At 65.8% G+C, this 21,174-nt stretch overlaps 1 protein-coding gene and 1 long non-coding RNA gene across 4 annotated transcripts; one reads left to right on the forward strand and one right to left on the reverse strand.

Annotated features, from left to right (window-relative positions):
• Window positions 1-44: 44 nt before the first annotated feature.
• Window positions 45-19,919, reverse strand: ASPG (asparaginase). 3 transcript variants are annotated; one of them, XM_090265637.1, is made up of 16 exons: window positions 19,643-19,917; window positions 14,108-14,216; window positions 13,847-13,958; window positions 12,042-12,167; window positions 11,583-11,666; window positions 11,126-11,252; window positions 7,771-7,883; window positions 7,057-7,239; window positions 6,841-6,954; window positions 6,244-6,360; window positions 5,078-5,173; window positions 4,645-4,808; window positions 2,648-2,734; window positions 1,244-1,343; window positions 837-917; window positions 45-249 (listed from the first exon to the last, which is right to left on the reverse strand). In XM_090265637.1, exons 1-16 carry the CDS (start codon window positions 19,722-19,724, stop codon window positions 229-231), a joined length of 1,716 nt encoding a protein of 571 aa, XP_090121763.1. In that variant the 5' UTR covers window positions 19,725-19,917; the 3' UTR covers window positions 45-228. The 3 variants fall into 3 exon arrangements, with proteins under 3 accessions (XP_090121763.1, XP_090121765.1, XP_090121766.1); XM_090265639.1 differs by lacking the exon at window positions 837-917 and having other exon boundaries at window positions 19,643-19,919; XM_090265640.1 differs by lacking the exon at window positions 7,057-7,239.
• On the forward strand, window positions 6,469-8,725 carry LOC149990189 (uncharacterized). The gene is made up of 2 exons (XR_016508904.1): window positions 6,469-6,634; window positions 6,786-8,725. It is a non-coding gene; the product is annotated as an uncharacterized LOC149990189 (long non-coding RNA).
• Window positions 19,920-21,174: the final 1,255 nt, after the last annotated feature.

The following is a 21,174-nucleotide window of genomic DNA, read 5'->3' on the forward strand; positions in this document are numbered from 1 at the left end:
AGTCCTGGGACCCAGACAGATGCACTGAAATAAGGCTCTGGGGACCTAGGGAGGGAGTGATCCCAGAGAGACTTTATTGTCACTCAGGCTGTGTCTTGGAAACAGCACACATCTCAGCCAGAGCCAGGGCGGGGTGGGGGGTAGGGGGTGTGGAGAGGAGGGGCTGCGATCCCTCCAGCAGGTCACAGCAGGAAGAAATGGTTGAAGCCACCGCAAGACAGCTTTAGGTTAGATGCCAGGCAGCACTTCCTAAAGAGAAAGGTCTCCTGAGGTCCAGGGCAGACAGACATGCCCGGGCACCTGTTAGTGGGGCCCAGCCTTCCATGGGGAAGGGATCCAAGGACCAACCAAATCCAGCCAGCTCTGAGAACTTTCCAGAAGGCCAGAGCAAGGAGTGGGGGGTGGAGGTGTCAGTTGGGGCCTAGTCAGCACAGCCTGGGAAGCAGGCAGGGGTGCCCAGCCCAGTAAGCCCTGAGGTGGGGGTCAAGAGAGCAGGACGCAGAACAGAGGCATCTGAGCCCCTCCGGGCTTGAGGACATTCTTGGCCACAGCCAGGGCCCTCCACTGCTGTGGTCAGTGTGTCAGGGCAGAATCCAGATCTGAGGTAGTCCTTCCTTCAGGAAGTCCTCCCTGACTGCGCCCATCTGCCTCCAGCACTTTCAGCTCCCCTTACAGGCTATGCCCGCCCACAGGAGGGGCTCTGACCCATCTCACAGGCATGCAGCCCCCTCCCAGGACTCACCCTAGCTCTCAGACACATTCCCCAAGTAGGGGCAGGGGTGGGGGATGTCAAGCCACAGGACTGGGAGTGCTCAGCCGTGCCTGGGGGCACTTACCAGACCTGGGGCCAGGACACCAGCCCCACCCTGGAGACTCTGCAGAAGTGTCACTACTTCCAGGTTCCCAGCAGCTTCTGCCTGCAGGAGGAGCCCGCAGGGCCGCTGACCAGCAGCCTGGCCTCTCCTCAACCTCCCCCACCCAGGTCACCCTCCCTGCCTCCTCCCGCCCAAGCACATGGGACCCCACATCTCCACTCTTGTCCCCACAACTCTGAGCCCAGGGAGGGGCCAGGACTGGAAGGGGGACAGTCCCCCTCAGCTCCCAAATGTGAAATGTGTTCACCAGGAGGGTGTGGGCACTTGTGGGAGGGGCAGAGAAAGTCGCGCTGGTGGCGCTGTCAGGGAGGCCTTCTTGGAGGAGGCTGCAGCTTGGGAGAGAGCAGTAGCGCACTGAGGCCACTCACCACGAGAAGTGCGCTGCGCCCGTCATAGCCCGGCTGCCCCAGGTCGGCGCCCGCCTGCCACCACGCCCGCAAGCCTTCGCAGTCTGCCCTGGAAGCCAGCCTGGGAGGGGAGCGGAGGAGGGGGAGCTGTCAGGGCCTGCTGGGTGCCCATCCAGCCCGTCTGCCCCCTGGCTGCCCAGGGGCCTACGACCCATACAAAGCGGCCCCAGACAGCGGACCCAGGGGCACTGGGCCCAGGCAGGAGCGCAGGAGCGGGGCAGCCTGGAGTCTGGTTCCACCCAGTGGGGGTGTCTGGGACTCAGGTCAAGGGTGAGCACGCATGCACACACATGGGCATGCATGCACGAGCACACGCACACACCCCAGCTGCTGACAGTTGCGTGCCAGTTTCACATTTCACAACAGGCGCTCCCCGGGCGGGGCCCAGACGCCCAGGGATGTCTAGAGCAGCCCAGAGGTTCAGGGAGGACACGGTCGGGGTGGGTGGGGGTGGGTCCTGGCTGGGCGAGGGGCCTGCTGCCCTGGAGAAAGTTGCACATGGGCAGAGCACCTCCCAGGGCAGCCCTGAACTGGAAGTCCCCTCAAAGCCAAGACCAGTGTTGTGGGCAGCCCCCCCAGGGTCAGCCGAGCCCCCATCCCGGGCCCCACTCCCCATCACATCTGCTGCCCTCCTCTCTGTCTTCTCTGAGAACAGGGGTCAGGTCACTAGTGGGATTCTATCACTCCCCCTCCCCCCTGGGCCACAGAAGACCAGAGCTGATGGGGAGAGGCCGGGGCCACTGGGGTCTTTCCACCCCACCCCAAAGGGGGCAGGGGCCTCCATGGCCAAGTGAGGCTTTGCTGGCACCAAGTCACAGGGCTGGGATGAGGGGTCAGGCAGAGCTCCGAGGTCTTCTTCCTGTGAGCGGGCAGCGCCCTCTCCTCACCCCAGCCGGTCATCCTGAGATCCCAGCCACGGCACCTGCGCCCTGGACCTGGGGGCTCTGAGTTTCAGGAACACCCACCTGGCCACTGCCAGGGCCCCGACCCCAGCTACAGCACACAGGCTTCTGCCTGCCCGTCTTCTCCATCGTTCACCCCAGGCCAGTTGCGGGAGCCCAGGCTGGAGCGGCACCGTGGTGGGGGCGGGGTGGGGGCGGGGTGGGGGTGGGGGCGGGGCTGAGCTCTCCGGCCAAGCCGGCCCTCCCACCAGCACACCGCCAGCATCCTGGCCGGGACCTCCAGGCCCCCCGTCCCTGAGCCTGTCTCCCCGGGCCTCCTCGGTGCCCACCCAGCGCAGCATAAGCTCCGAGTCAGGTAGGCCAGGAGCAGCCACGCCTCGGAGCCCCCACCCCCCGGTCAGCCCTCCTGAAGCCCCAGCCCCAGCCCCAGCCCCACCATGGCGGGCATGCCTGCAGCCCTCACCTGCACAGCTCCGTCCCCGCGTCCTCCAGCTCCGGGGCAGGCAGGCGGGCCCCGGCCGCCCGCAGGAGCCTGATGACACTCAAGTGCCTGCCATGGGAAAGGGCTTGCTGACCGCCGGCCCAGGCCAGAGCCCCACACCCGCCACATGTGCGGGCACCCTGGTTCCATAGGGCGGCCCTGTGTAGGTCCCCCAGCACCGGCCCCATGCCGGGGGTCAGTCAGCCCTGGCGGAGAAGCTCCCCCATCTGCCCCGCGGGGTCTCCCCGCCTGTCCTGGGGCCATGGCTCTGTGGTGAGCACCTGGGGCTGGCGCACCCTGGAGGACAGTCTCCCCTCTGCTCACCCACCCTGGCCAGGGCTGGGCCTGGGGAAACCAAGACCATCGGGCTGGCTCCGCCCCGAGGGTGGAGAGGGGATGGGACCCAGGCAGACAACCGTGAACACTGACGTCAGGGGGCACGGAGCAGGGCCTGGCTGCCTGCAGGTGTCCAGAGGTGACAGCACCTGGGCCAAGCAGGGTGAGCGGCCATGGGGGCGTGTGGGGTGGGGTGGGGCTCGCCAAGGCCAAGGCCACACTGCCAGTGGGGGACACAGACCCTGGCCGCCTAACTGCTAACTCACCCCCTTTCCCCACAGGGCCAGGGTGGACCCCACGTCCCATGGTCACTTCAGCTTTCAGGAGGGTGGGACCCCCCCAGGACTTGCTCCACACCCCACCACTGAAGAGCCCTCCTTGTCCCTCTGGGGCTCAGCAGGGCTGGGCAGGGAACGAGGACAGGAGACCAGTGGGGGGGGGGGGATGCTGTGACAGCCAGGCAGGCGTGGGGGTCGGTCCCGGGTGGGGTGAGCTCATCGCCCTGCCCGCTCGCACCCCAGGATGCACCCCTTCACCAAGGGCAATGCGCCCTAGCCCAGGGCTCCCGGCAGAGGCAGCGCCTCCCGAGCAGCCCCTCCCTGAAATAACCCAGGGCCCTGCAGGCCATGCCCCCACCGCGCCCCCAGGAGAAGTGCTGCGGGGAGGCAGGTCAGGGCTGCTACAGACCCTGCAAGGCCAGCTCTGCCTTTGGGAACAAGCTAAGGGCAAAGCTGGGGTCCCGCCCGACACACACATGTCCACTTGTGCACATGCCTGGACCCTGCTCTGTGTGTGATGCTGCTCTGGGCGCATGCACATGCACACTCACACGCACATGTGTGCACACACATATACAGGTTGCGGACCAGGGACACCTGCAGGCCTGCCCACCCGTCTGGAAGGCCTTCCCAGCAAGTTCTGTTTCAATTGGAACGTGGGCCCAAGTTTCCTCACGCCCTGTCCAACGCGTGGCCACCCGCTCTGAGCCTGGAATGTCCCTCAGAGCAGGTGACAGCAACGCTCAGAGAGACGCCAGGGCCTGTGGAGACCAAGAAGAGCCCCCGCAGAGGGCACAAGGACTGCAGGGGAAGGGGCCGAGCTGGGCGGCTCTTGGCTGGCAACCACCAGTATGTGCGTGTTTTATTTCTTCACTGACGCTCACCTCCCGCAAGGTCCAGCCCGCAGCACGTGCCCTCAAGACCTCAGCAAGCACTCACCCCTCCAAGACCCCACTGGGCCCCCAGACACACCTCAGGCTGGAACCTTGCCTTTAAGGAGCCGGGGGTGGGGGCAGCTTGGGCTCCCCGTCCCACTGCCGTGCAGCCTGAGCCATCCCAGAGCCAGATGAGGGACTTCCCCCAGCCCCACAGGTGACTGCACCTGACTGGGGGACAAACAGTAGATCCCTTGGGTCTTGTTCAGGTTTTCTCAGGGTCTCTCTGGGCCTGCCTGGCTCAGCTCCAGGGTCACCTCCTCCAGAAAGCCCTCCGCAGGCCAGGGGTGGGCTAGGAAGCAGGGGTCCTTGGCCCGCCCAGCTCTGCCAGGAAGCTGTGTCACTGTGGCAAACCAGCAGCCCTCCTGGCAGCTCAGCCCAGGCCCCCCGTGTGCTGCCCCCGCCCAGTGTCCGCCACACGCCCCAGTACCTGCCCCTCACGGCCAGCTGCAGAGGGCTGCGGCCGTCCTCGTCACGGGCGTCCACATCCACCCCTCTCCGCAGCAGCATGGTGACCACCCCGACGTGGCCCCTCCGGGCGGCCACATGCAACGGAGTTTGACCATCGAAGTCCTGCAGGCTCAGGTCACTGCCCTGGAGTGATGCAAGGACACATCCCCCGCTGAGGAAGGGCTGGGTAGGGTCAGGTAAGTCACAAGGAAGGGGCAGGAAGGGTTGGGGTGCACCCGAGGCTGGGGCTCAGCACAGCCACTGTACCCCCCTTAGCTGCAGTGAGACCCCACGCTGGCTGCCTGGCCTGTGGACCAGGGCCCAGGGGAGGTGGCGGGCCCCAGGAAAGTCCTACCCCTGCGCCCCCGAGCCTGGTGTGGCTGGGGCGGGTCCCCACGGGCGCGGCGGCTCACCAGCTCTGCCAGGGCTTGCAGGGTCTCCAGGTCAGCGGCGTGGGCTGCGGCACAGGCCAGCCGGGGCGCCAGGGCGTCTTGAACAGCGTCAGCCTCCTGGGTGGGGAGCAGCAGCACCCTGGGACCAGCCTTCCTCTGGGTCCTCAGTGCCCTCCAGAGCAAGGTCCAGGGCACGAGGCCACCCTCCGGCTCTGTCCCCACCCGCTGTGCGGCCAGGGCCTGGGTGCTGGGGCGTGACCACCACAAGGCACTGACTTGGGGGAGCACAGGAAGGAGTGCCAGACCCCCCATAAGAACACTGCTGCGCATGTCTCCAAAGTCCCCCAGCACCGGCAGTGTGAGGAGCTGTCTAGGAGCCCCCCAAAGTGCCAGGAGGCCAGGGGTCCCAGCAGAGGCCCCGCAGGCAGCCCCACACCTACACCTGGGGCCCCTCGTAACAGGCCATACACGGTCTGGCTTCTGCTCTGACCACAGCCGCCCACGTGAGCCACAGGGAACCCCACAACAGGGTGTCCCCACTCCCACTGTGCCCACGCAAACCGGGCTGCGGGGCGTGACCCAGTGCTTTGTGGGGCCTGTCCAGCTCCCAGGCCAGGTCTGCATGCTTTGCCCAGAGACCGGGCTCGGTGTGCGATGTGGGCACTGGGATGCCCCAATCTCCCCTGCAGGCCTGGTCCGGCCTGAACCCCCAGCCCCAGACCCTGACGCGCGCCCTCGGCTCCTCGGCCCCTTCGTGGGTCTGGGTCGCCTGGCTGGGAACAGGAAGGGGTTGGAGGCTGGGGAAGCCATGGGGCCTGGAGCCCCCCCCCCCCCATGAAGCCCAGGAGCTCAGAGCCTGGGAGACCCCTGAGCAGGCGCTACCCGCTTCCAGCACCCAGGGCCGGGGTGGGTGCTGACGGCCTACCTGGCATGGTCCCCAGCCACCCCAGAGTGGCCGGCTGTGTTCTGCCCAGTGCAAAGGCTCCTGCAGCAGCCCTGGCCCCCCTCACTCACTGCTCCATGAACCCCTGCCAGCCCCCCCCCCCATTATGGACCTGGGCCAGAACCAGGCGGGCCACAACCGGAACCTAGCTGCGCCTGGTGGTTTCCTGCCGTGCCCTGGAATGACAATGGTCATGGCAGGCACCTGGCACGTCCCGTGGGACCTGCCCCGCACTGGGCAGTACCTGGCTCAGGCTGAGGAGCTGGGCTGCCCCGAGTCCCCGCGTGATGCTCCGAAGGGAGGGCTGGCGCGCGTCTGCCTCTGGCAGCGTCATCTCTCCCCGAAGGTCCCTGGCCAGCAGCTAGGAAAGGAGCACAGGCGCCCCATGGGCACATGTGGTGAGTGAGGGCCGGGTGCCCTGCCTGCGACTCCGTGTTCGGGCTCCATCCTCCAGGCCAGGCCCCCCTGGTCACTGCACCCCAGCAGCTCAGGCCCGAGGCCCCACTGGCTGCTGCCCACTCGGGAGGCCTGGGCTGGCTGCATCGGAGGCCTGCCTGGGAAGCGTGGGGAAGAAGGGGCTATCTGGAGCAGCATGGGGAGCCTTGGGGTGTCCCAGACCTGGGGCTCCTGAGGAGGTGAGAGGACAACTGGGACCTAAGCTTGGGGGCAACGAAGTTGTGTGGGAGCACGGGCCCCAGAGCCAGGCTGTGCAGCCTGGGGAGCCCTTTCCAAACCAGACACACTCCCCTGACTGGTCCCCACTGTCTGCGCATGTCACCCCTGCAGCCTCAGGATCCCACGGAAAGTCGGTGCCCGTGGCTGCAGCCTGAGGGGCTCGCACCTCCTTCCGGTCGTCCAGGCTCAGCCCCGGCAGGCCCAGCACGTACGACAGCTTGGCCAGGGCGGCCTCGGACGTCATGTCGAAGCCAGAGACAATGCCGGCGCCCGCCGCGGCCTGAGGGAGAGGGCACGGGGTCAGTGGGGTGCAGGAACTCCCGGCCCGGCTAGCCCTGTGCCCTCAGCCAGCACCCCCACGGGCCTTGGAGCCCCACCCCACCATGCCGGCAGCATAGTCCGAGGTCACGGTGCCCTGCAGACAGTGGCTGCAGTTGAGGATGATGAGGCCTCGCTCAGCCGCCGCCCGCAGCTCCCGCAGCAGGTCAGGCTTGGTGGGCCCGTTCCCCGAGCCAAAGGTCTCCATGACCACGCCCTTCAGGGGGGGCTGCAGGAAGGCCTGAACCTGCGGGGCCAGGGGCGATGGTGAGGGACTGGTTTCCTGCACCAGCAATGGACTAGCAGACGCGTCCTGCGCCTAAGTCAGCCGGAAGCAGCAGGGCTGCCCACTGTGCTCCCAGGGTGCCACGCTCCCAGCTGGCCACGCTCCTAGGGTGCCACGCTCTCAGAAGGCCACGCTCCCAGCCCGCCACCCTCCTCAGTGGTGCCCCATCACAGGGCACACGGCAGGCGCTCCGGGAAAGGGCCTTGCAGCCCAACACATGCTTAACCTGCTGCTACAAGCCCACATCCTGAAAAAGGTGCGATGGGGCCCGAAGCCTCCAAGGAGGTGGGGGAGCGGGTACAGTCCCCCCATCCCCTGACATGCGTGGTTCCAGGCACAGAAAGCCCTATGTGGTTGATCTCCTTGTGCCTGGGCCCGAGATGGCCTCGAGGTGACGGGAAGAGGGGTGCAGATGGGGGCAGGATGGAAAGGCGGGCAGGCACAGGGGCTGTGGTGGGCATGCTGGGGAGTGGGGCCAGGGTGCGGCCGTACCAGGGCGGCGGTGATCCCGGGGTAGAGACGCAGCAGGCCCACATCCCGCTCCATGCTGCTGCGCACCACCAGCCGCTCCTCCCTTCGGACCTTCCGCACCAGCTCCTGGTGGACTGTGAGGACAGGGACCGGTGGGACCTGCGGGCCACCTTCGGGCCAGAGCACCAGCCAAGTGCCTCCAGCCCTCTCCGTGCCGCCTGGGCTCCCTCTGGTGTTTTCAGTGCCCCAAGACCTGGCCCGGCCACCGCCCTTCCCAACTCCAAGCCCTGGGCTCACAAATGCTCTGGCTTGTGCCGGACTCTGGGGGGCACAGGCTCAGAGGCCAGGAGGAGCCCCAGGGACAGAGGCCTGCCTGGGCCCGTGGGCTCTGCAGGTGGTGGTGGGGGAAGGGCTGAGTCAGTGGACAAATGAGTGAGTGAAGGAGTCTTCTGGGCCCCTCACGTTTGGGGAGAAAAGCCTCCCTCTGCTCCATCTGAAGTCTCAGGGTGGGTAGTGGTGGCCCCAGCCCTGTGGGTGGAGGGGGCATATACTCAGGGTCAGGGCCGCTTGAACCTGCCAGGCAGAGGGGCTCCCAGGGGGTCAGTCTCTAGTCTGAAGGCTGCTGCACTGCCAGGACCCAGCCACAGGGGGCGCAAGGGGGGCTGCCAGCAGATGTGGCCCCTGAACCTCAGGAGCCCAGCCCACCTCTCAGCCCCTTGGCAGCCTGGATCCGCAGAGGCAGGGATGACCCCACCGGCATCGACCGCTGTTGCAGCCTGTCCGAGGTGCAAGCCCCCATCCATCCCAGGGCAATCGAGGCCCAGAGAGGAGAGCAGCCCAAAACTGCGCAGAGAGGCAGGCGCAGAAGCAAGGGGGGACCAGACCTCCTGCACCCCTGGGGCATAGGCCTGTGTGCCCCCCGCTGTGTCTGCCAGAACAGTCACAAGGGACAATAAACTGAGGAACCTTCCAGATACTGCTGCCCTCTCACACGGAGTCGGAGAGGTGGGGCAGGGGGGCGGGCAGCAGTGGGGAGGAGTAGCTGGCTGGAGACGCCGTCAGCCAGGGCATCAATTGGGGCACCCTTTAGTTTAGGGCCCTCTGCCCCAGCTGCACTGGTGGGTGGGGGCTGACACTGCCAGGGAGTTACACTGCAGAGACAAAGAGGGCCTGCGCCCCCGACACCCCCACCGAGAGCCCACGGAACCCAGTCCTCCACCCAGCCAGGGGCGGGCTGCCCCACAACCAGAGGGGCCGAGCAAGGGGAGGAGGGACCGTAGCAAGAGTTTGAGGCCAGGGCTTCCAAGGAGGGCACGTGGTCTCCCGGAGGCCTTGTGTGGGCCCCCCCGGGCCCGGCCACCAGGCAGGGGCAGGCCCACGCACTTCCCTGCGCCCCACGCCCCTCATCTGTGGGGGCCTCGTGAAGGCACGAAAACACAAGAATCCCCGGGAGGGGACCCAGCTGTGGTATCACCCTGCAGCCCCTCCCCAGGGGCCCCGCTGCCACACCCTGGCCTGGGCAGAGCTGGTGTTTCTCAACACCAGCTGCCGAACCGGCCAGGCCTGGGTTGGCGGGCCGGGTTCTCACACCCGCGCGGCACCCCAGCCAGTGGGAAGCCGTCAGGGGCTCATCGGCCCGGGGGCCAAGGGCGCCTCTTCCCTCAGGCTAGCCTCAGCCCTACACCCGCCAAGCGGCGTCCCTGTGCCCGTGGCCTGCCTGGGCTTGGTGAGACACTGCCAGAGGCCCCGGGATCCAGGGAACTCCTCCGCACCTGCCAGCGGGCTTCGCCCCCAGAGACTGCACTCAGGAGCTGCAGATAAGGTGTGACTCAGTCACCATGGGGGCGGGGCCCACTACTTCTTCCTGGGCTGGCCTGGGGTGGCCCATATAGGAGAGGAGGGACTGAGAGCCACCACCCAGCACGGGCAGGGAAGCTAAGCCATCTGCCGGCACCAGCAACTGTGCCACCTCCTTCAGGAAGCCTCCCGGACTGCTCTGGCCCCCAGCAAGCAGGTGGACCCTGCCCGAACCCCCGGAACCTGGGACATGCTACACCCACCTGAGGTGCATGAAGTGTTCTTGGCCTCACACCCCCAGGAAGACCCCGGGGACACAGGCTGGGTGGACCAGGGCTGGGGAGTGCAGGGTCAGAGCGTTGGAATGGGAGTCAGGGCTCAGTGCCAAGCAGATGGCTCCCTTTGTGGCCTTTGCCCTCTCCACCTTGGTTTCCCATGCTGGGGTCACCCCTTCCCTAGCCACCTTGGCCCCAGGACCCCCTGGCAGGACCAGGGCAGCCAGCAGGGCCTGCCTGCCACTGGGCTTCGATCCCACAGTTGCACATCCTGACTTGGGATCTGAAGGCTCTAAGGGCCTGCACGGTCCTGTGACCAGCCCCCCACCCTCCGCCACCAGGAAAGAGCCCGTCCCTTCACCTGCTGCACCCAAGGCCTCCAGAGGCCTTTCTGTGGCTGGCCCCTAGGAACTGCCCCTTCCAGACCCCTGCAGGCTCCACCTTGGTCCAGGCAGAAGCCCACGTGGGTGCAAGGCCACCTCAGGCAGCCCAGCCAGGAGCTCCCCCTGGGTCCTCTGTGTCCACAGCAGCGGCCCCACCCTGAGCAAGGCTTCCAAACCTCAAGCCCCCCCAGGAAGGCCAGCTGGGCCAGGCCTGCCCCCCCCCACCACTGCTGGTCCCCATTGCCCATCCAGGGGTCCACAGCTGGGGCTCCAGGGCCCTTGGCTCAGTCAGAAGTGAAAGGACATAGGCCACGCTTGGGGTTGTCCTTCACGCGCCCGGGTCAGCTGGCAGCACGGCCGCTGGAGCGCGCAGACGGTTCAGCCAGTCCCGGAGCAGAGGGTGCTGCCAGCGTGCTGGGTGGGAGTTGGAAGAGCTGGCCATGACCCCCTTGGGACCCAGAGTGGGCGAGTGGCCAGGAGACAGTGAGAGGCTCCACAGAGTGCAGATGTAGGGGTGGCTCTGGATCAGGCAAGGCCTGAGCTCGGGGTGCAGCAGCTCCCATACCCAGGGCAAGGGGCGGGGTCCTCCCCAGGCCTCAGGACACATGACCTGCTGGAGACACGGTGCTGGGCTGCCCGCCAGGCCCAGGAGACAGAGAAAGTCCCACTTCAGGAACCATGTCCCTGAGGACCAAGTGTGTGACACAGTCACTGAGGGACTCCTTGGCTGGCAGCCATTGACCCAAGGGGACACTTGGGGACAAGTCCCCCAAACCTGCTCCTCCTCCAGGTTACCCTTTGGGGCCTCTCATCCTCTCTGAGTAGCCCCAGCTTCTCCCAAGCCCAGCCCACAGCCTCCCCACCCAGCTCCCTGCAGGGACCTGCAGGCGCCTCACTGCCGGCCTGATCCCGCCAGCTCACTTGTGACGTCAGCGCCCACGACAGCCAGAGGCAGCAGGTTGGGGGAGCAGAAGGCTGAGAACCCTCGCGTGTCCACCTTGGTCACACGGGTGCCCCGGAACAACTGGTTCTGGAAGAACAGGCAGACCTGCGGGAAGGGAGGGGCCGCGGCGTGAGGGGGCTGCAATGCCCTTCTGTGAGCTGCCCCCGCCCTGCCCGGTGAGGGGCCGGAAGTCTCGTGAGTAGGAGACGGGACAGGTGTTGAGGAGCGAAAAAGCTGGCTCAGAACTGGGCCGGAACCACCTGTTTTTGTGGACACGGACGCACGTGTAACAGACGACACGTAATCTGGAGGGGACACCATGGACTAAGGCCACGGCTCCAGGAGGGAAACGTGGGTGACTGTGCCCTTCAGCTTTCTGTTTCCCAACTTTTCCTATGTGACGTGCGTGTCCCTCACAAGGTGGAGGGCAGGTACCTCGGGGATCACGTACTGGCCCGCCATGAGCAGGGCACCCAGCAGGTTCTCCCGGCCGTCGTTCCATAGGGCGTGGATGGGCACCTAGGAGGGGCCGCAGATGGGAGCTGAGGCCAGTCCCCCGCAGGGCTGGCGGGAGGAGGGCTGGGGCGGGCTGGGCCGGCTGGAGACAGGTCTGCGGGCCCTGCCCCAGGACAGCGCACCCCGCCGGTCTCCACACTGGGAGGAACTCACTACAGGCCTCCCGCCCACCAGCGCACGTTCCCACCGGCCCAGACCCTTGCTCCCTCACTGCCCAGGCAGGACCAGCACATGGACGCACCGCCGGGCAGCACAGGAGCCTCCTGGGAGCTGCAGGGCGGAGCCTGAAGCCACCGCCTGGATCCCGCTGCCTCCCCACTGTGGCCGTGGGAGGCCTGACCCACTGCGCCCGGGGCCGGGGCCAGCCTGGGGTGTCACCTGGGCCCCGGTGAGGACGACGGTCTTCTGCAGGTTCTCCAGCACAAAGGCGAGGACGGAGGCAGCGAAGGCCATGGTGTCGGTGCCGTGAATGACCACGAAGCCCTGAAACTTCTCATAGTGCCTCTGCGGCAGGGTGCGTGTCAGGCCCCGAACAGAGACCGGGGCCCTCCACTCAGCAAAGGGAAAGGCAGGGGCCACACGCAGACTCGGGGCAGGGCGGGGGGCGGATCGCCGCGGGGCCCCCGTCATTGGAGGTCCTCTCTGCTCTCCCTGCCCCAGACAGCCTCAGTCCTGACTACGATGTGAGCCGGCTGTGCTGGGGATCTAGACGTGCCCCAAAGACAGCAGGTCCCCCCACTGGACTTCCTGCTGGTATCACCCCCAGGCGATGCCAAGTCAGGACTCCCAAGAACACTGGTCAGTGGGGGACCAGCCAGAGCCCCCACCGAGTGGCAGCACCCGGGGCAGCAGGGGCCCTGGGGAGAGCAAGGCTGAGAGCCCTGAGGTCCAGTGGGCAGGCCAGGCGTGGACACAGTGGGCACAGGAGATACAGCCGGTGCTGAGGGCTGGCCGGTGACTGGGGCAGACAGGCAGGGTGCTGACAAGCAAACCGGGGAAGGGTCCTTCCTGGCACAGCCCTCCTGGGCATGCCGGCCAGCTCTGCAGGAGGGAGGCTGGCTGCATGGACATCCTCTAGCCACCACCTAGACTGCGCCTCGGTGGTTGTGAGGTGCACAGTTATGGGAGCCAAGGGACCCAGCCCCTCTTGCGGGAACCCTGATCGTAAGCAGCGAGCTAGCTGGCGGGGCTGCAGAGCGGAGCCACAGGCCAGGCTGGGGCGCCACCTGCTGGCCGCGCAGGCCTCGGCGCGCAGCTCCCGGGTGCGGGGTGCCCGGTGGCCGCCCCCGCAGCGGGGTCTGCAGACGTGTGCTTATTAAGCAAAGCGTTCAGACACCTCGCAGGGAGAGACTGCCCCAGACAATGGCTGCAGACAAGCCCGCTGGTAGCCGGCGGCCCCGTTCAGGGCAGGAGAGCCAGGCCCAGGGCCACCACTGCTCCGAGGCTCCCAGTGAAGGGGGGCGTGGTGAGGCCCAAAACGCTGTTCTGCCCCAGGCAGGAGACCCGCGAGTGACTGTGGCTCAGAGAAGGGAGCTTGTGGGGCGAGCCTCCAGCGGGGCAAGTGAGAAATGGGCCTGGAAGGTGGGCAGTCCCCACCCCCCACCCCTGGGAGCCAGGACCAGGATCGCGCAGGGCAGGGGTGGGGAGAGTAGAGAGGACAGTGGTGGGGGGGCCCTCTGGCCGAGGGACAGGCATGCACACTCAATGCGGTGAGCCACGGCGCCCCGTTGCAGGGTTCTGCACCCTTTTATGGGCCCTAAACCCACTAAGGTCACAGCTCCAGGGTGGGCGTGGGAGGGACAGAGGGGGACCACCAGGTAGGGGGCTTCTCAGTCCGCGGGGAAGCAGCACGCATCCCAGCCCAGGACACTAAGTGGGACGAGGCAACTGTAGGATCAAACGGGACCGCTGTCCGGGCAGTCCCCTCTCCCAGGAAAGGACGTGGCCCTCACTGCCCACCCTCCCCTTGCACGGGAAACGGCTGCAGCGGCCCTGCAGCTGAGGTGTGACCCAGGATCTCATACTCTCCTGAAGCTGCAGACCCTACCACTGACCCCAGATCGCGGGGTGCTGGCCTTGCCTGGCTGACAGCCCCACCCACACTCCCGGCTCCGCCCACATGCAGCCCCGCCCACAACCCCAGCTCCGCCCAGAGTCTCAGCCCCACCACACTGCGAAGCTACCTCAATGGTCTGGGCAATCTGGACCCACTCGGTGATGGTCATGTCACTGGAGTCGAAGAGGGGTTGGCACTCCAGCACCGTGTAGATGACCCTCTGGCCAGGGCTGGCTGGCCTGCGGGAGGCAGAAGGGCGGCTCCCACTCAGACCCCTCCTCCCTTGGACCACCCTGTCCCCCTCTGCCCAGCAGGGCCCCTGCATCCAGGCCCCCCCCCCCAGGACAGCTGGCCCTCATCCCTGTCCCAGACCCCGGAGGACACTCACGGCAACACCAGGGTGTCCTTGGGGAGGTCACAGGCCCGTGCATGCTCCTCGTCATGAAACATGGGCAGTGTCCTCAGGACGGCAGCCAGGCCCTTCCCGGGGACCAGCACTGCAGGGGAGAGGGGCTCAGGGGCTGGCACCACTGGCTCCTGCAGCCGCTGGCCCTCCACTGTGTGCTGGGCACTGGCAGCCCTATGCTGGGGGCCAGGCCTTGGCAGGGCTGTGTGGCAGGGACCAGGGCTGGCCTGGGTGAACCCCGGTCCTCGTAGGAGTTCAGAGGCTAGGCACATGGGCCTGCAGCTGCCACAGGCCCATCTCAGGTCGGCCCACAACCCAGCCAAGGCTTAGGGGGCTTCAGCCCTCGGTGGCCTTCTTCTCCTGTGTCCACCTCTCAGAACACCCACAGACACACTGTTGGCTCTGCCAGGAAGTCCCCTACCCCTGCTTTCTCTGACCTGTCAGGTGCTTCACTCCAGCTCAAGGCACCACCTCCAGGAAGCTCTCCTTGATGTCCAAGCACCAGTGCCCACATGCCTTCCACAGCCCTGGCTCCATTGCTGGGCTGTGTGTGGCCCCTCCAGGGTCCAGCCCAAGCCCTCCACCCGCAGCTTCCCTGTCCCAGAAACGGGCCCCCGTAGAGGCCCTGGCAGATCTGGCTCCAAGCAAACCCTAAAAGGTCACAGGTTTGTCTCCTAGAAAGAAAGGACTCCTCCACACTAGCTCCCAGAATGGTCACTGCCTTGGAGGTCTCGGCCTTCTGCCCCACACGCTCCTCACCAGCACCAGGACCTCGAGTGGGCAGCTGACGACTCACCAAGGTTCTGTGTGTGGTGGTGCTGGGCACCTGGCTGCAGCAGTGAGGATGACCAGCCCCCACCCCACCCCGTCGAGAAGTGGCCTTGGCTGAATCACGTGACACCCCCGGGACCAGGGTCAGTGGTCACTCCCGGGTGGGGGGCTTGCTCCCAGGCTGCACACTGTCTGCGCATCAGTTCTCACCACCGTGTGACAGGCCAGGCTGCTTCAAGAAGACCCATCGCTTTACCGTGGCCATTATGAGAAGTGTTCCGATTGGACAAAAGTACTTTAAAAGTGCACCTGGAAGTCCAGGTTTCCAAACTGAGCAAATGGAACAAGAGCCAAGGGGACGGGAAAGCGGCCACACACCAAACCCGACGGGCTCGGGGGGCCTGTGTGGCCGCCTTACAGCCTCAGACGGAAAGGGACCTCACGGGAGGGTCTGACGGCAGAACTTCCTCCTCTGAAGGCGAGTCCTGGCAGGCCATCACAGCCCAGGCCTGCAGCCCCCTTGGCGAAGGTCAGTCTCCACCTGAACCGGGCCTGCCACTTCGCATCCCAGGCGGCGCGCCCTCGAAATGTCAGCGGCGTCTCCTTCCCCAGCCCCTCCGGCTGCCCGGCCGGCACCAGAGCACAGGACCCTCCCGCCACCCTGTCCCCCCAACACCGACTCCATGAGCTGCAAGTGTGCACTGTCCTGCCCCCACCCGTGCAGGAGACGCCCGAGTCTCTCCTTTTACTTGTTATCCAATCCCAGAGGTCTCCCCGCTTTGCTTTCTCCTGCCCCCCTAGTCTACCACCCATGGACTCACGTGACCCCCCCCCCTTGTCTTCCCCTCTGATTCTAATGCATAAAATAAGCTGTAAAACTGCCATTCCCGGGAGCATTTTCCCAAACCGTTGAGATTTTGCTCCCTGGTGACTGTCGTCAGTTTGGTGCAAACAAACTCTTAGAAGATTTTCTGAGGCTGCAGGAGCTCACACGGAGTGGAAAATTTTCAAAGGAGCTTCATTGAAAGATTTCTTTTAAAAGACTTAAAAAAAAAATTTAAAGGGAAGAGGTGCCTAAGAGGAGAGAATAAGACAGACTTCAGTCCTGCCGCCCCCGCAGGAGGTCACTCTGCCGCCCTGTCAGCCCGGCCGCTCTGGGTCACTGTCACAGCGAACCTTGGTGGTCCCTCTGCTCCCAGAGGCACCGCATTGAATCCCTGTGTCCTCACACTGCAGGCTGAGCTCTGCGGGCCCCGCAGCTGCCCAGCTTTCCCTTTGACCTTGGAACCTCCTGTGCATGTGCAGGGTCCCCCTAAATAGTTATGTCTTAAATATGCGTATTTTCTCTTGTTAAAAACAAATATTTTTCTGGTTTTGTGACATTCTTGGCTTTATGTGATTTCCCTTATCCTTCTAAATAAATATCCATCTTCACACCTAAGCCTGACTTTTGTAAATTGCATCCTTTTTTATCCTCCCCGGAGGATGGGCTTATTGATTTTAGAGCAAGGGGAACGGAGGGAGAGAGGGGGGGGAGGAACATCGATTGGTTGCCTCCCATACGCACCCTGCTGAGGATCGAACCCACAGCCCAGGCCTGTTCCCTGACCGGGAATCAAACCTGCAACCTTTTGGTTTATGAGACGATGCTCCAACCCAATGAGCCACCCAGTCAGGGAAAAACTGTATTATTTTTCTTAACAAGGGCCCCCCAGGTTTCAGGCCCAAAAAAACAGAGGCAACCCTGCCTGGGCCTGGGCCTGGGCCTCGCACACAGGGAGCCGAGTCCTCTGTGAGAGACCACTCACCCCGAGGACGCCCAGGTGCCCTGGAGCCACCTGTGACGTAGGCCACACGAATGTGAGCTGGAGAGCGTGTGGAACCATGCTCAAGAAGGAGGCTCAGGCCAGGGACACAGATGCTACGTCGCGGTGACCGACAGTCGCTGCTACGACCTCTTTCGGCCTCCTAGCCCGAAGCTCTGCCCCTCCCCCCAAGGCAGGGGGGGCCTCTGGGTGCATTGGCTGTGATGCTGCCTGGCCAGCCGCCTGGACACCTCTGCCTTTGGATTCATGGTGCCCCTTGACCTGTGACACCTTTGATGAACTCAGGGAGGGGTGAGCCATGGGCGTCCCTAGCTGCCACCCTGTGCCCTCCCCTGGCTGTCCTGACCCCTGGCAGGGCCCTGCAGGCCGCTGTTTACCAGCAGGTGCGGAAATGTCCCCCACGGTGGCCATCTAACAGTGCTGGCGTGGCTGCCCTCCCACCCCTGCCCCCAGGTCCCAGGTCAGCAGTGCCAGGCCAGCTAATCATTGACAGGGATGTCTGCAGTCCTAAGTTCATCGACCCCCCATGGGGCTTGAAGAGAGCGGGGGCTTCCCGAGGCCCCCAGGCTGGCTCCTGAGTCTGGCTCACCTTGTTTCTCCCCTGGCCTGGGTGCTGCCCTTCTCCCTGGACACCTAAGGCCACCACAATGTCCCTGAAGACTGAGCACCAGACAACCTGCAGGCAGGCCCAAGAGCTATCCCTGGTGTCCCTTGGGGTCAGAGGTCACACAGCCCTGGCACCCAGCTCCCGAGCTTCTCCTCTGCCAGGGGGGCTGCAGACACCTGGCCTCAGCTCTCTTCCTCCCTCAGCCCCTGGGGCCTGACCCCTGACTACCTTCCTGAAGTGGGAAGGGTACGACAGGGGTCAGGTCATGGGAAGGCCTGGTGCTGAGTGGCTGGTTCTGTCTGGATGCAGAGCCCTCTGCAAGGAGCCGGGAGATGCTGCCGGGACCCCAGTGGACATTGAGGCCCTGCCAAGCATGGGAGCTCCTCCACCGGGACCCCAGGGCCCAGAAGACTGGTGTTCCCTCCAGCTGGGCAGGCTGACTGCTCTGAGCCCACCCATCAGGCCCCCTGCCTCCCCAGGGACCTGAAGACTCTGTCTCATGGGCCTCACTCTCTAGAGGTAAGGCCTCTGGGTCACCTTTCAGACGTGTGGCCTTTGTGGCCTCTCAGGAAACGCAGAGCCACAAGGCGGCTGCCTCTAGCCCCTGGGGCCTGGGACAGGGGCACGGTGGGGACGTGATAGGTCCATGGCGGGATGGGAGAAGGGCCAGAGCCCACCTTCTCCGTCACCTGGACCCTTGGGAACCACGTGCTGAGCTCCACAGAGCTGCGGTTGGACACATGCCAAGCCCGGGGTGGGGTGGCAGGGTGGACATGCCCCAGATGGGCCGGAAGGCCAGCCCGCAAGGGGGCAGGTGCCCACCCCCTGCCCTAGCCCCGCTGCCCTGCCTGGGCCCAGCCCTTCCGGATGCACACGCAGGGTCCCGGCCGCCAGGTGCCCGCAGCCCTGTGCCTCTGCGACCAGCTTCTGGTCCCCGTGCAGCTGCTGGTTTGAGGTCGGCTCCTGCCCCTGCCCGCACCGCGCTGAGGGACCCACAGGCCCTGTGGGTGGGCGCCACCGGGGCTTCCGGGCATTCACCAACTGGCAGGCTGCCCCGATCAGAGACGTAGGAGACACAGCGGCGGACGGCGGGCTCCGGGTGGCCCTGGGGCGGCTGTGCGCCGGGATGTGAACACCCCTGTCCCCGGTGTCTGAGCCTCTGCAGGACAGGCCTCTGCACGGCTCAGTCCTGGGGCCCAACACTCATGGGTCTCGCCAACGTCTATGAACTGACTGGTGGGTGTGGGGATGAAGGACCAGGGACCAAGGGCCGAGAAGAGCCGTCAGGGCGGAGGGCGTGTGAGCAGCTGCTTCAGTGCAAAGCAGCTGGGAAGGAGGTAGGAAGGGACAGGAAGAGGCCCAAGGACTGACAAGGGCAAAGGAGGATGTACTCTGTTAGATCCTGGATGGGTGCTGGAGCTGAGTTAGTTCTGAGGGATGGAGAGGCCAGGGCCAGTGGCTGGGAAGTGGAGTGGGGAGGGGGTCCCAGTGGGAGGACGCCCCAGGGCCAGGTGTTGGGGCTGCCCAGGTGTGACCGGCACCTGGGACAGCAGGAAGGAGCAGCTGGTTAGGGGGTGCTGGGGAGGAAGAAGGGGGCAAAGGAGGACCAGCGGCCATGGGAGCAGGACTCAGTAACCAGTGGGCAGCAAAGGTGTAGAAAAAGAGGTTCCAGAATGAGGGTGAGGGTTTGTCTGGGCCCTCACACATCACAAAGCCACAAGGAGCCTTGTGGAAGGTACGTGCAGCTTCCTGCTGTCCTGGGACATTATGGATGGTCTTCCCACCCCTGCGGGGCCCCAGGCCCCCCAAACCAGGTCCCTCCCTGAAGGCAGCGCCCCTGCCCCAGCAGCCTGCCCCTTTCTGGCTCCAATCAGGCCAATGCCAGAGAGGCAGAGAAACAACTGCCACAACTCCCAAAGCCACCTGCCCGTGAACACCAGTGTGTCCCCAGAGGGGTCAATCCCTCAGGGCCAGGCGGGCCAGGCGCTTGGAACAGGCAATGGGTGGACTGGAGGGCGGCCCCCCTCCTAGCAAGGGGGCTGGCAGCCGCTAGACACCTGCCGGCCGCTTGTTAGCTGGGGAAGGGGCGAGACCAGTGGTCTGGGGGCCGCACAGCCCCGCTTCCTTCCCACGGTTCTCGGGTCTGGGCTCTCGGGACTGGCAGCCACGCAGGACCTGCTACCCGCACGCGCTCCTCCTCCCAGCCCTCCAGGTGCAGCCACCTGGCGTGGGGCGGGCTCCGGGTGCGCCCGGCGCCCTCGGGAAGGTCCGACAGCGCGAGGGCCACCCAATCCGCCCGGGAGGCCGACTCACCGCCGCGCTGGCTCCGCATTCCGATGGTGCCGCCGGTGTAGATGGCCAGGACCCGCCGCTCGGGCCCCAGCGCGCGCGCCATGCCGGGCCAGGCTACCTCGGGGACCAGAGGAGGCTGTGGGGCACTGGACAGGGTGCGGGGGACCCCAGGGGACTTTGGGGGCTCTGCGGACGCCGCAAACCCGGGACTGAGGGGAGGCGGCGGAGAGCGCCAAGGGCAGCCGCGGTGGGCGGGGCCTGCTGGGAGCAGGGGGCGTCCTCCCTGGGGGGCAGCACCTGTGGGTTCGCGTGTGCAGCTGGGTCTGCCCGGAGGTGAGGGGGCGGTGACGGCCTGCGGAGGTCCAGGCCTATGTGGGCGGGGCCTGCGAGCGGGGAGGCTCCTGCCTCGGGGCGCCTCCCGGGACCTCCACCCCGCCCAGGTGTTTGAGTATCTGCGACCGGCGCGCAAACTCCATGCGCCTCCCAGCTGGTGGCGCCGGCGACCCGGGCGACCATGCAGACCCCGGTGCCCCAGCAGAGCCGGCGCTGTTGACCCCCCTCGGTGTCCACTCCCTGCGGGGCGGAAGGTGGGCAGAGATCCCAGGCAGCCCATTCGCACCCCGTTCAGAAGGGCCCGGGGCGGAGGCTTCCAGGGCGAGTGCCCACGAAGAAAGTGGTGGCGTGGGCCGGCGGTGAGCGGGGACGGATCTGGAATCTGCCTCCGTGTCTGGGCACCGGCGCCCCGAGGCCGCGCCGGACCACGCGGGCACCCCGATGTGCTCCCTCTCCAGAGCGAGCCTCTTTCTGTACCTGATTTTGGTTCCACGTGTTACTCCGACCGATACCAAAATAAGGCTCTTCTACCCTCCAGCGCATCAGTTCTGTCGGGTCGAGGTGGTTGCCGGGACTGCGGTAGCCACCGGGGGCGGCGCGTCCGAGGTCAGGACGCCGGCGGGGCTGGCTCCTCCCGAGGCCTCTCCCCGCGGTGTCCCGCGGCCTCCCTTCGGCCTCTGACTCCTGGGGTCCGTGTCTGAACCTCTTCTTCTGAGGTCGCGGGTCGGGCTGGATGGGGACCCCCTCTGACAGCCTCGCGTCAACCTCGTCAGTTCTTCAAAGGCCTCGTCTGCAACCCAGGGGCGGCAGGGCTGGCGGGAGGGCTGCCACATGGACAACGGGGTGCCCGGCCCCCCCCCGGGGGGCCCCTTCTGCACGCTCAGTCACCGCGCTGCTGCTCTGCACCTGTGTCTGCCCGGGGGCTTCTCCCCGAGGGCCCCCACTCGGGAGCCATCCCGGGGTGCGCCGGCCGCACCAGGTCTCCGCAGCCGAACCGCGAGAACCGGGGCCGACGCGGCACGTCCCCAGGGGCCGCGGAGCTGTGCTGCCGCCCTTTAAGGTTGTGTGCATCACAGGACACAATCTGCAGAGTGAAAACACTTAAAAATGTTTAAGGTGATAAATTCTGTGTTTTTCTGCAATAAAATGAACAGGCCAAACAGACTAGGAAAATTTGCTCATGGACAGATATGACAAAGGACTTTGTACGCTGAATAAAC

The sequence above is a fragment of the Furipterus horrens genome, unplaced genomic scaffold, assembly GCF_987537825.1.
Source record: "Furipterus horrens unplaced genomic scaffold, mFurHor1.1.pri manual_scaffold_21, whole genome shotgun sequence".
Lineage (NCBI taxonomy): Eukaryota > Metazoa > Chordata > Mammalia > Chiroptera > Furipteridae > Furipterus > Furipterus horrens.